This window comes from Sinocyclocheilus grahami, unplaced genomic scaffold (genome assembly GCF_001515645.1).
Source record: "Sinocyclocheilus grahami isolate Dianchi unplaced genomic scaffold, SAMN03320097.WGS_v1.1 scaffold548.1, whole genome shotgun sequence".
NCBI lineage: Eukaryota > Metazoa > Chordata > Actinopteri > Cypriniformes > Cyprinidae > Sinocyclocheilus > Sinocyclocheilus grahami.
In genome coordinates, this window is record NW_015505727.1 from 256,423 (window position 1) to 269,828 (window position 13,406).

The 13,406-nt window shown below is 35.7% G+C and overlaps 1 protein-coding gene across 1 annotated transcript in view; it reads left to right on the forward strand.

Annotated features, from left to right (window-relative positions):
- The window catches only part of LOC107555866 (coiled-coil domain-containing protein 107-like), an 8,980-nt gene extending 1,730 nt beyond the window's left edge, over positions 1-7,250 (forward strand). The window contains exons 2-6 of the mRNA XM_016238783.1: positions 722-794; positions 4,417-4,507; positions 4,752-4,861; positions 6,277-6,435; positions 7,219-7,250. Of these exons, the coding sequence (XP_016094269.1) occupies positions 722-794; positions 4,417-4,507; positions 4,752-4,861; positions 6,277-6,435; positions 7,219-7,250 (465 nt within the window). The remainder of the gene's footprint in view (positions 1-721; positions 795-4,416; positions 4,508-4,751; positions 4,862-6,276; positions 6,436-7,218) is intronic.
- Positions 7,251-13,406: the final 6,156 nt, after the last annotated feature.

Below are 13,406 nucleotides of genomic sequence, written 5' to 3' on the forward strand. Positions count from 1 at the left end.
TATATATAGAGAGAGAGAGAGAGAGAGAGCGTGCGTTTACAAACTAGTTTTAAAAAAAAATTTTTTTTTAGAAAAAGCATATTGAAACTGTATAGCATGTAAAATGTTTGAAAAATGAATGCCAGTAACTTTAAAAAATAATGACATAGAAACAGCAGGTATTAACACATTGAATTAAACATGAAATAAAAAAATGAGAAAAACTGATATACTATTTTCTTGTAAAATGTAATCCAGTAATCTGTTTTGTTTACAACTTCAACGTACTTACAAAGCATGTGAAATAGTTTGTAATATGCAATGATAAATATTTGAAACTGTATTAAAAATAACAATAAAAATTGTTAGTAAATTTCACAAATAATTACAAAGAAATGGTAAGTAATACTTTTAATTAAATATGAAATTTTGAAGGAAGACTGAAGTAGTGTTTTCTTGTAAAACATACTCTAATCTTTTTGTTTTACGACTTTTAATTTTTACAGTTTACGGTCATCGTTATAATTTTTTTTGTCTTAATAGTGATGATTTGGATGGGAAATGTACTTGATTGTGATTAAAGGCACAATTCATAAAAAAAATAATGGGCCTAAAAATATACAGTGTGAAAAATGTTTTTTCATAGTTTCTTTATAAACATTTGTGTAATGAAAACCAAAGCCAATTTTTCTAGGGACAAAAACAGTTTAAGTTGCTTAAGTTTTTGTTTTTGTGTTTTCAGATAAAGTCTGCAAGCGATTCTGAAGCTCAAAAAGCCAAAACCGCTCGAGGAGTGAAGAAATCGGAGGAGACAGGTGTGTGTTGTAAGGTCAGCTCACCTTCGTTGGGCCAATTATCCAATGGTGGCTGAAGGTTTCCTGCGCATTCAGCCTTTTCAGTGCGCAAAGTAACTTAATTTCAGTTGAATTCTAATCTGACTCCATTTTACCATGACCTTGAATTTAGTTTAGAATGCCAATTATTATTGATCATCGATAGGATAAATTATCTAGACTTATGATTCTTCTCTTTAACACTTTAATCTTATTCAATCTTATAAATGTTATTCCTATAACACGTTGAGTCTCGTACTGGCCGGTATACGAATGTCATACTTACAAACTCGTCAGTCTTGGTAATTAGACAGAGGCGATTGACTAATATTATAGAAGGCCTGTACCTACTTTGCTCATTCTAAAATACATTATTTAGTCCCCATAGATCTGTACACACCTGATTAAGGTAAGACTATATCTAACCAGAGGTCATGACCGTTACCATAGAACCAAGTTGCCTAATTTAACTTCCTCTAATGGTGACTTTATATAATCATGCCGTGGTTTTCCAGTACAGTACAGTAATCAGAGGTTGAGGCTCACCCTATTTAGATTGGTCAACAACACCTCTCTGCTCCACCTAAGATGCGTTTTAGTCTGTTACTAACCTTAGTGTAGATTTGTGGTGTTATGGATTTAACATTATCTACTAGAGTCAATAATCTCAGAGTAAGTGTCGGAATAAAATCAAATGTAACATTTATTATCAGTCAGGTAAATATGTGTTATGACCAGTGTTGGGGGTAACGCATTACAAGTAGCGCGAGTTACGTAATCGGATTACTTTTTTCAAATAACTAGTAAAGTAACGCATTACTTTTTAATTTACAAGAGAATATCCGAGTTACTTTTTCAAATAAGTCACGCAAGTTACTTTTTTTTTCAATTTATTAACTGACAACTCTCCTGTCCCCATGCTGAGAGAAATCAGAAGATGTTACTGTAGTTCTAAAATAAATATGAATATGCATTAATTCATCTCACTCACAAAAAAAAACAACACAGATTCAGTATTCCTCAAAATGAATAAAAAGAATGCAACACAGAATATGACACAAACCTGCAATAATTAAATGTTGAACAACACAAATATCATTTATGTATTTAATCTCATTCTATTAACCAATGTCATTACTTCTGACCTTCGATGATCCAGTATTACATAGTCAATTCAGAGATATCAAATCAAATCAATACTAGACATCAAATTCTCTAAGATAAATCTAAGAGTAAAGGATGCATACCTGACTTAAGAAAAATACATAGTACGACAGGCTCATCTGGCTACAGAAGCACGCTGATCTTTTTGCAGCATTTTCTTAAGTACTTCAGACCAAGACAAACATCCTCCAAATGGAGACAAGAACTAACAATTGGAAATAGTTTTCATTAAGTCCTAGGCGTGAGAGTTTACACCTTTTTGGGGACATTTGGTAATTTGCATGAAGGACACTGGGAAGTGGCACACCCAGTAAGCAAATGATTTCTAATCTCTTAGGATCTGTATTAGCTTTTAGTCTACTTCTTGTAAGATTGAGACCATTTTACCAGTCGACCTGAGACAATTCAAATGATGCCAAACATGACTGAGTATCATTTGCAGACGCGGACTGCTCAGGGCCCCGGGGAATCAGGGGGCCCCATCTGATACTGGCGAAACATAATACTCCAGTGCGTATTTGTGCTCTGGAGAGTGTCAGATGTTCACTCACCACTCAAAACGTCAAGTTTTTGTCAAGTGCTGAGTTCTGCAAGCTCGCGAATCCCCTCATTATAACAATGTGTAGATATGATGTAAAAAGGAGATTCATCGTGCAGTGCAGGCAGCTTCACTGATTAATGGAATGTCGTGGGATTGCCATGAACTGAAGTGAATGACAGCTTTCAGTGATTATTGAGGGAGCGCTGTATAATCCTGTCTGACTGCTTCAGAATGGATATATTAAAGGGCTCATGAACTGAGAAACCAAAATTCCCTTGATCTTTTGACATATAAGAGGTCATTGTACTTTAAAAACATCCTGTAAGTTTCAGAACTCAAAACTGTCATTAGTATAAAATCAGCTTTTATTGAAGCCAATCTGCCAAAACGACAGCTTGTGGAATGTTCTACTCTGTGATGTAATAGTGTGGATAAGCACCGCCTCCGCAGAAGATCAACACCTGCTTCTACATCGCTGCCTGTTTAGCCCCACCCACTGATTCTACATCACTGCCTGTTTAGCCCCACCCACTGATTCTACATCACTGCCTGTTTAGCCCCGCCCACTGATTCTACATCACTGCCTGTTTAGCCCCGCCCACTGATTCTACATCACTGCCTGTTTAGCCCCGCCCACTGATTCTACATCACTGCCTGTTTAGCCCTGCCCACAGATTTGCACATGTAGCCTAGGGTTTATGAGAGAGGCAAATGTGCATGTCTATGTAGAAACAAAACAATAAAGAAGATGCTGTTCACTGTCAAGTTGTGGAAAAACAGTGTTTGTGTTGCCTTCCTTCTGATCCCAACGTTAGGAATTAACTTTTTTTTTTTTAATGAAGTATTTTTAATGAAGATCCAGACCGTGCCAGTAAGAACTCGGTCCTTTGTTCATTTTATTTGACCGTGGATTCGTTTACAAACAAGGCACAATTCAACATTCATTTTCAGAAAGATTTAAACTAAAAGACAATGCTGTGCTGACTATATTGGATCCGACAGTAATGTAGCAACACACAAGTGTGAGTAACTGTTTTCATTATGTGATCACTATTGCTTTCTCTTCTCACAGATCGCTTGATAATAATATGTATTGAGTTTATGCATTTTTGACCTAAATCATAGCAGCTTCCATCTGCTGTATGAGGAATGTACGCTGTCAAATATACACAACTATTAGTCAATCATAGCAGTGGGCGTTTACTTCCGAGTCTACAATCCGCCACGCCTGTTCAAACAGAGCGTTCTGATGAGGGGTTAAAAACAGGACAGAAAATTGCCTATTACTTCTAAATTATGATGTTTTTTGGTGTAAAAATCTTGATAACATAAGTGGACCTCAGAGAACAGTACAAAATAAAACAAAAACAAAGGCAGTTCATGACCCCTTTAACCTCAGAGAATAAATTATCATGTTTTGTGTCATGATTTTATTTGTCTTGATGTTTAAAAAAAAAAAAGCTTGTGTGCTTTTCCTGTGCACACCGGCGTGGACTGCTGCGCGCTCATACAAATGTACGAATGTGATGACTGGAGATTTTTTTTAAATAATAGATTAAATTTTCGATTTGCCGTATGCCTTAAGAACACTTAGAATACGGAATGAGTTGCATGGGATACTTTTATGACATTTGAATCCTTTTTGTCGAAAGATTGAAGGAGGTTACAATTCATTAAATGAAGTGAGATGTAGAAACCAAAGTCTGTATGTTAATACACTGTGTGTGTGTGTGTGTGTGTGTGTATTGTCCGTATCTCAGAAGATCCAAGTGTCTGAGGTTCTTCAAGTCTTACAGTGTGCGTGAATGAGGATGCTTAAAAGTGCTTTCTTAGAAATGCCACCATTCATTTTATATTTTCAGGAAGTGATTTTTCTGAAGCATTTGTGGTTTTCCACAGAGAATCAGCTGAATGAGCTGGAGCAGAGACTGGCTCAGACCGAGAAGATGCTCAACACCATCCTGACACAGCTGGACCCGCTTACCAACTGGTGAGAGCAGACATGCACACGAAAAATGAGAAGTTGAACAGCTGCAAACCTCTTTGTTTTAAATAAATGTGGTTTATTCAGTCATGCAACAATGCACTTGGTTAAAGCACATTCAGAGCCTGATTGATTTGGTTATGCAAAAACAAAAATGGGGTTTGCGACATTGAAATGCACGCTGGTGGCGAGCGGTTCGTTGTTGGCTTTCAGCCGTGTGGCTTTGTTTATTCTGGGTGTTGTTCTGCAGTGTGAAGTCTGTTGCCATGGAGCAGAAGAGCGAGATCATGTCGCAGCTGCAGTGCATTCGGCAGCTAATGAAGAAGAGAGGCATGGAGTGTCCAAACATCAGGATAGAAGGTAAACTCATCTGCTCCCGTACACACGCCCACGCAATTAAGACAGTACCGCGCAAGCATGTTAGTAACACCAGCGCTCAGACTCATGGAAACATGAGTGCCACATACAGTTAACTGTATAAATTAAAGGCTTTTGAAGACATCTGTCTATCTAGCTACTCACACACACAAGTGAAAGCAGAAGTTAGGCAATTTATGAGGACAACAAATCCTTAGATAATATACCTACCTATTATTTATCCATTTTTCGTTAAAATCAGCAATTTGGCAAGTAAAGGCCAGTTCACACCAAGAAAGATAACAATAAAGATATAGAGTCCACACCACAGCTATAACGATAAAGGCACTGAGAAACAAAATAGTTGGAATCACTTCCAGAACGATTTTTTCCAGCTGATGAACGATACAAACTTTGACACCCAATCAGAATCAATCCTGCTGTCACGAGCTGGAGAATTTAAAGCGGCAGACGAGCGTGCGCTTAGAATAAACAGACGATATCGTCCGCTGGTGTGGACGCTAATATTGTTATCTTTATAGTTATCATTTTTGGTGTGAATGGGGCTTTAGAAGTGCAACAAGTCCTAAGATAATATATCTACTGTTTTTAATATATTTTTATTATCTATTTATTTATTATTTTATTTTTGTTTATCCATATTTATCTATTTTAGATTTAATTTAAAATAAGCAATCAGGCAATTAGAAGTTTGCCAAATCCTTAAAATAATATGGCTATTATTTATCCATTTTTATGTATTTTTAATTTTATTTAAATCATTTTCAAAATCAATCATTAAAAAAATAAAAAATCTAATTTGCAGTTAAGCCATTTAGAAGGACAACAAATCCTTAAATAATATATAATCTGTTTATCCATTTTTATTATTTATTGATTTTTATGTATACTTATTTAAATGATATGATTATTTTTGGCATTACAGTACTGAGAATGAGATTTAATATTTAAAACCTAATTGGAGGCTGTAAACAAATCTTTTTGCATTCATGTCAGTGAGTAAGTACTAGTTATGCTGCAGTAATGCAAGTTTTAGTTTACACACAACTAATGCAGATGAGCGCAGTAAAGCAGCTCATTTATCTTTGAAAATATATCGTAAGCAAGTTAGTTGGATACAGTAGCACTAAATCAGCCAACATCATGTAGGTCACGCTGCCATTCACAGCGGTCGAGTTGAACAGCTATGTGTTAATAAATCATGTTAATATGTGATTATGTGCATGTTGGAAACATTTAGATGCCTAAGTGACACTTACTTTGGTATTTTGTATTTTCATACACAGTGCTGTGACATGCACACATTTTTAAGTGACTAGCAACACCGTTCTACTTGTAAGCATGTATTTAAGCATTGTGGTGATGGGTGTTGCAATTCATGGGGTTATTTCTTTTAGAGCCGACATGTGAGCGCAACCTAGACAAACTCATTGAGACTTTGGCCGCAGTCGAGACGCTTCCAGAAACTCAGATGGAATCACAAACACCCACTGAAACGCAGCCACATGATCACCGAGAGCTCAGGCCTGAGTCTGAGGGAGAGGAGGAGGAGGAGGAGGAGGTTCAAATTACATTGCATTGCATTTTGACTGATAAAAAGTGCTAGTCAACTAATCAAGATACAAATAAATAGATGCATAAGTAAAACCATAAAAGTGAGCTGACGAATTCGGTTAGCAAACTAGCTCAACTGTTCAAACCTGTCAAAGGTATTGTACTTTACACTATTTCCCAACACGTTTTCCTTTAGTTTATCTATAACTACAACCACAAACTAGTCACCAGGAATCCTCAAGAGTGTAGTTACTCCTGTGAGCAACAGAGGACGCTACAGTGTAATGAATCAAACCATATAACTTACCTCTCGTCCTATTGTAAAGCTCAGTCCTTGAGCACTCTGTACTATACAAGTAGTTTTTTGCTGTGCTTTTATTTGAGTCTGGCTGGCAGCATGAACATGACATGTGGATTTCATGTGGATTAATGACAGATAGAGAGAAATGCTGTGAGATTTCACCTTCCAGAATGAGTCCATTGGGGCTTTCAGCTTTAATCAAGTGCATTTACACACCTAATGGGATATGCTAACCACATTTGCCCTCGTACCTGGGCCTGTCTCTTTCTGGGAATAGACTTTTAATTAATATGAGTGCGGACGGGGGTTTAATGAGACGCGAGACGGTTTTTCATTATAAGATGTCTTCTGATTATGTGATTGCTGCTAGAATTATTTTACTTCTCGGTGGATCTCTGCTGGTTTTGCTTCAGGAGACAGATTTTGGTGACCAAACGTTAAATGTACAAAGGTAAACACGGTCTTTTACCCTGGTGTTCCATAGGGGGTCACACTTTGATTGACGACAATAACTAAAAGTAAAATTAAAAACGTTTTAAAAAATTGTTACTTGAAAACAAAATAGGCATTAACTGAAAACAACTCTATGTAAAAATAACTTGATGTACTAAAATAAATAAAATTCAAAGAAAAAATAGATGTATAAATTAAAGTATAGATTGATTTATAAAATACTACTAAAAATGACAATTACTAAAATGAAAAACACTGAAAACAAAAATAAAAACTGATTTTAATCAAAACCGTAATAGTAGTTTAATTATACTGAAATAAGAATACAATAATCATAAATTTTTTCTCTCTTTTTTTAATGGAAAGAATGTATTATGTTGTTTCAATAATATTTGTTATATATATATATATATATATATATATATATATAAATTTAAGGGGATATTACACACCATTTGTTTTTATACAAATATTAGAAACGATACAAATATTAGGGGAAAACAATCAGATTTTCAATTAATGCAATTAAAATATTGTAATTATATGCACACACACACACACACGCATGTGTGTGTGTGTGTGTGTGTGTGGGTATCTTTCAATTTCAAACATAATTATTTATATTTTGAATTTGAATGTATATTTAGACATTATCAAAGACTTCATCATGACTGACTTGAATCTTATACCCCCTAAAATGTTTCAATACTTTGTTTTTATTCTTATTTTTTTACGTTAATATACTATGGTGGTCGTATTTTACCACAAATATCAGAAGTTTGATTTAAGAACCATTTAAACTTTTCTAAAATTATGTGTTTATAGTGTCGCAAAAGTGAAAAGTTTCATACCATTCCGATAAAGTAAAAACTGTAATATTTCAAAATGTAACATTTTTCACTCAGTAGAGGGTTGAAATTGGCCTTCATCTTTGTTTTTTCATGAGAACAGACCTGCGCCCCACCAGTGAAGATCCAGTGATCAGAGTCTAAAATAACCACAGACAGTTGTGGGAGGATGGATTACATGTCTAACCTACAGCTGAATCAAGGTCAGTTTGGGATATGTGAGCTCCGTGCTCCCTGAACGCCAAAACTGTGTGGTGCATCAGTGACCAAAATATGCTTTATTTGTGGACGTCAAGGGAAAGAGTCTGAAAAGAAAGGCAATGCACGTTGGTGTCATTTTGCAGTGTTACATTTTTAGACTGTACAGTGAAACTCGAAGATGTAGATGAGTTTGTTTCTTCAGATTTGGAGGCATGTAGCATTCTATCACTTGCTCACCAATGGATCCTCTGCAGTGAATGGGTGCCATCAGAATGAGAGTCCAAACAGCTGATAAAAACATCACAATCCACATCACACCAGTACATTAATTGACGTCTTATCTCTTATGCACCGAGAAAAGAAGTTTATCATTATAGTTATTTGGTATGTCAAGTTACCTCTTCACAATATAATGTAAAGAGTGGTTCAGGAAAGCTAAGCTATTTTGAGAAAAGGTTTTGCAGATGCCTCTTATTTAATTAGATCTTTTGTATCTGGTGCAATGAAATTCAGGCTTTTTAAGTGTGGCTTAAGTGTCTAAAGACTTTGTGGGGCTAGTGTGTATGTTACTTTACAGCAATAAATGTTATATATATTTTTTTATAAGATGATTTTAACTTCAGACCATTGCTTCTGGCCAAAATATGAGTCCCTAATAACGCTTCCTCCAGTGGAAATGTTGTCTCTACCATCAAAATCCACCCACATAATTATTTTTGAACTGTTTTGGGTTGTAAACGGTGCTTGATCTGTGCCAGAGAACTTATTTACTGGAGGATGCATTATTATGGATAGAGGACTCGTATTTTAGCTGATCTGAAGTTAAACGACTTGATTGATTTGTTTCTTACAAACACCGCTTTTGGCTTCTCAAGATGTTAACTGATGGACTGGAGTGGTGTGGATTACTTGTGGATTATTGTGACGTTTTTATCAGCTGTTTGGACTCTCATTCTGACGGCACCCATTCACTGCAGAGCATCCATTGGTGAGCAAGTGATGGAATGCTAGTGTAATGTATCAAATTTTCTGTTTATTTTAGGTTCACTTCCCAGTTCCAAGATCTATGCACTAAATGCATGACTATAGGAAAGTGTTTGGTTTAGTTCTATTCTCAAAGGAAACCTCCATGTTCATGTGTTGCCAAAGCAGCTCACGACATGTTAATTTTAGCTCCGGAGCAAAACACATCAAGCTATGAAGACTATGACTTGTATTCGGAAGTTGCACAGAAATGTGGGATAAAACGTAGTTAAGATTAATCTGAGTGGCTGTAACAGCTTCTCTGTGGCTTTATGAATTATGAATGTCCGTCCCAGTCTTGCTACTATTTTTAATTTCGTTTTTGCAAATAGGATTAAGACGCTGGTGTGTGGGAATGCATGTGCGCCGCATGTGTCTTTAGACATGCAAACGTGTTTCTTCTTCATCTTCAGAGCTGCAACACTGAATGTGACAGTGCTGCTATTTTTGCACTGGGTTTTTCCTCGGGTTTATAACACAGGTGAATCTTTGACACGGTGTGAATGTATTCGCAGAAAGCGAAAGATGAAAACTGCTCTGAAGCTGAGGCCGAAATATCTGGAAGTAACGTGTATTTATTGTAGTAATTTAGTCAATAGTTTGTCATTTAGCTAACAACATTAAATGGGACATAAGTGCAAACTTAACATGACTTATTATATGCTCATTAATCAATTCCTTTGGGATTTGAACCTGCAACCTTTCAGGTCTTTAACTGCTAGGCTACAGCACCGGTTGTGAGCGAATCAGTGGCTGGTTTCTGTTTTTCTGGGAAAGACCCCTGGATACTGTAATGAGCTGGTGTGAGTCAGACATGATGAATCACTCCATTAGGTTCAGTCCGGCGGTGATTCGCTCTCTGCTCTAGATAAACCAAACCCTGTTTTGCACAGTTTAGAAAACACCATCCACCTTTAAATGGGATGTTTCTACTTTGCAGTATTACTCCCTTTGATTACATCCAGTTTCCTCTTAGTATATACATTGCCCATACACTATCCTTTTTATCCACCTTATCTAGCAACCAAAAGTAAGCTGTTTTCCGTGAATGTGCAAGACTTCCGGTTCATTCATAGAAGAATCAATGCGTAACACTATTTGCACTACAAACCAGATTGTTTATAATTAGGACAATACATTAAAATATAATGGATAAGAAATGCCTATTTGCAATATCAACAGCATAACGAGATGTTTTGTGCGGCTAAAAATAACTGAAAGCGAATGACACCGGAAGTCTCGCTCATTCACGTTACAAGTGAACGCCTCCATTATCATCACGTTAAAAATAAGGTTGTGGAATAAATAGGTTGAGTATACATAAAGATTATCCTCTCTTTGTCAGGTGTGTATTTTAGTCAAATATTTATTAAAATATTCCATCACTGAGCGTAGCTTGATGTTAAAGGGGTCATATGATGTTGCTAAAAAGAACAGTATTTGGTGTAATGAAATGTGTTTATGCGGTTTAAGGTTAAAAAAACACATTATTTTCCACATACTGTACATTATTGTTTCTCCTCTATGCCCCGCCTTTCTGAAACGCGTCGATTTTTACAAAGCTCATTGGTCTGAAAAGCGAGGTGTGCTCTGATTGGTCAGCTATCCAGTGCGATATGATTGGCCGAATACCTCAAGCGTGAGACAGAAATGTTACGCTCCTACCATACTGTGATGATGCCCTGTCAGGCCGGAGCGATGATTCAAAAACATGAAAACCCATTATAAACGAGGCATTCGTTGCATCCAGTGGGGACATAATTATGGATTATAATGACTTATACTGTCTTTTTACGTGTTGCGTTGCATCGCGCCGCGTAAACATAAAACCATGTCTGCATTTGTGATCGGAGAAATGACAAACAACAAGAATAAAAGTTACGCCTTCTTTCTTTGCGTGAACATTTGGGCGGCGTTATGCAAATCTTCCCACATAGTGAGGTAGACATGTGGGGGCGTGTTAGGACGAGCCATTTTAGGTAGGCGTGGTTGACTCTTTAACTTTTATAAAGAATATCTCTTTGGATTTGAGACTTTAGTCTTTGCAACTTTACAGATCTTCTTTATGCACCAAGAGCTTGTAACACTCCAAAGAGAAAGGAAAAATTGAAATCGCACCTTTAATTCAGTGAACGCTTTGATTCAGCAAGTTAATTGAGTGATCGATTCATCAGACTGATTCAAACTGTAGCTCGAGCGAACTGAGTTTGTGAACCTCTTTTTTTTCTTTTTCTTTTTTTAATGACTCTTTAAAAGTAGTCGCTCAAAATAGTCATTTGTTCGTGAATGTAATGGTTGCATGTATTTGAATCACTAAAAGAATCTGTTCATTGGAATCATTTATTTGAATCAACAGCTCAATGGCATTTTTCTTGCCAAAATTTCCTTTTAATTTTGCCATATCACAATCAATTTGACCTTCAGATTTGGGTAAAAGGAGTTATTTTGCAATGGGGTTGTAGATTCATCCGCAAATATAACGTAAAGAGCAATCAGTGGTTTGTAGACAAAGAGCAATGGTTTGTAGACATTTACATTTGACAAGCTTTGAATGAATGAATGAATGAATAAATAAAGACTTGGTAGAGGTTTCTAGAACAGCGCGTCTATCATTCTTTATACAGACATCTCCAATTGTTTTTTCACGTCTCAGATTAATTTGTGTAGGCTTTATCATAATTTGGTATGATTAGTTTGGGCAATTATGAGCAGTATTTCCTGTATCTGAACTCTAATTAGGCCCACACATATTTTGCATATGTGTCATTGTTTGGAAAATACAAATCATTACTAGCTAAATAAGAATGAATGATTATTATTTTAATTTTTACATTAAATGTCTGTTTTCAGGCTGTTGATTTTAGGCTTGTGCTACCAGTTTTCTGGCAAACAGTAATTTCATAATATTGAAAAATATGAAGAAGAAAAAAACTATCGAGTCCTATAGGTGATTTCAAAAATGTTTAAACCATAATAAAAGATTAACAAATCATATATCATGAATGAGTAATTAATAATTGGAAGTTATTCATCACGAATGTTAGGGCTGCACGATTATGACAAAAATCATAAGTGTCGATTATTCCCTTGAAATTGTGATTGCGATTATTCATTATGATTACCACAATTTACGTTGAATGATGTTTATACCATTGTTTGATGCGACTGCATGCCGTATTTTTATATGAAAATAAACAAGCTGAAACACTAACTGAAAAACTTTTAGTGCTTTTCTATAGTATTAAGCCTCAAATGTCAACTATACATCGGATTGGTTTCTTTAAATTATAAAAAAGTAAAAATATGATTGGTATTATAATGTTATACTAAAACTAAAATTAAAATAATAGGAAAAACCCTTAAGATAACATGCAGAATGAAAAAAACGCATCTTAAGCATGCAGAATAACATAAGTGGACTTTGAACGATTATGTAATTGTGGCATCCATAATTGTAATCGCGATTAGAAATTCGATTAATTGTACAGCCCTAACGAATTTGTCTAAGTAGGTTTTTTTTTCCATCAATGAACTATTTATTTGAACACTATGCAATGTATCACAACCTGCTCCATGTTGGGTTCGGCTGGTGTAGTTTTAGTCATGAATCAACACAAATGGGTTAATACTCCTTGACAAGTTCTGTTGCTATTTTCTGATGTAACTCATAATTATGAATCATTCACAAACTGTTAAACATTAAAATGATTGTTACTTTAAAACTAGCATTCATCTGGGAGATCGTCGGGATATGCAACCAGTTAACAGATTTATGGCATGACTCGGCCAGAGAAAAGCTGTTTCTATCAAACATTGTTTATCAACTGAGTCAGTGTAATGGTGAAGGGATAGATCAAATATGCCAATTGATGGAAGGTTTGCGAAGAAATTTCATGCTCCCAAAAGTACTTTTAAAATACAAAAATACAGTAGTTTATTTTGATACATGGTGTGGCTGCTGTATTTTGTATTTTATTTTCAAATACATTTTGATGTATTTTTGCCCAACCCTGCATTTGACAATTTTTATATGAATATATTGATGTCGAATGCCACAGATGACAAAGGGTGTGTCCTTGAGTGAGGGAGAGAGAGAGAGAGAAAGAAAGCGAGCGTGCTCTTGTTGCTCCGAAGCGCGAGCCGCAGG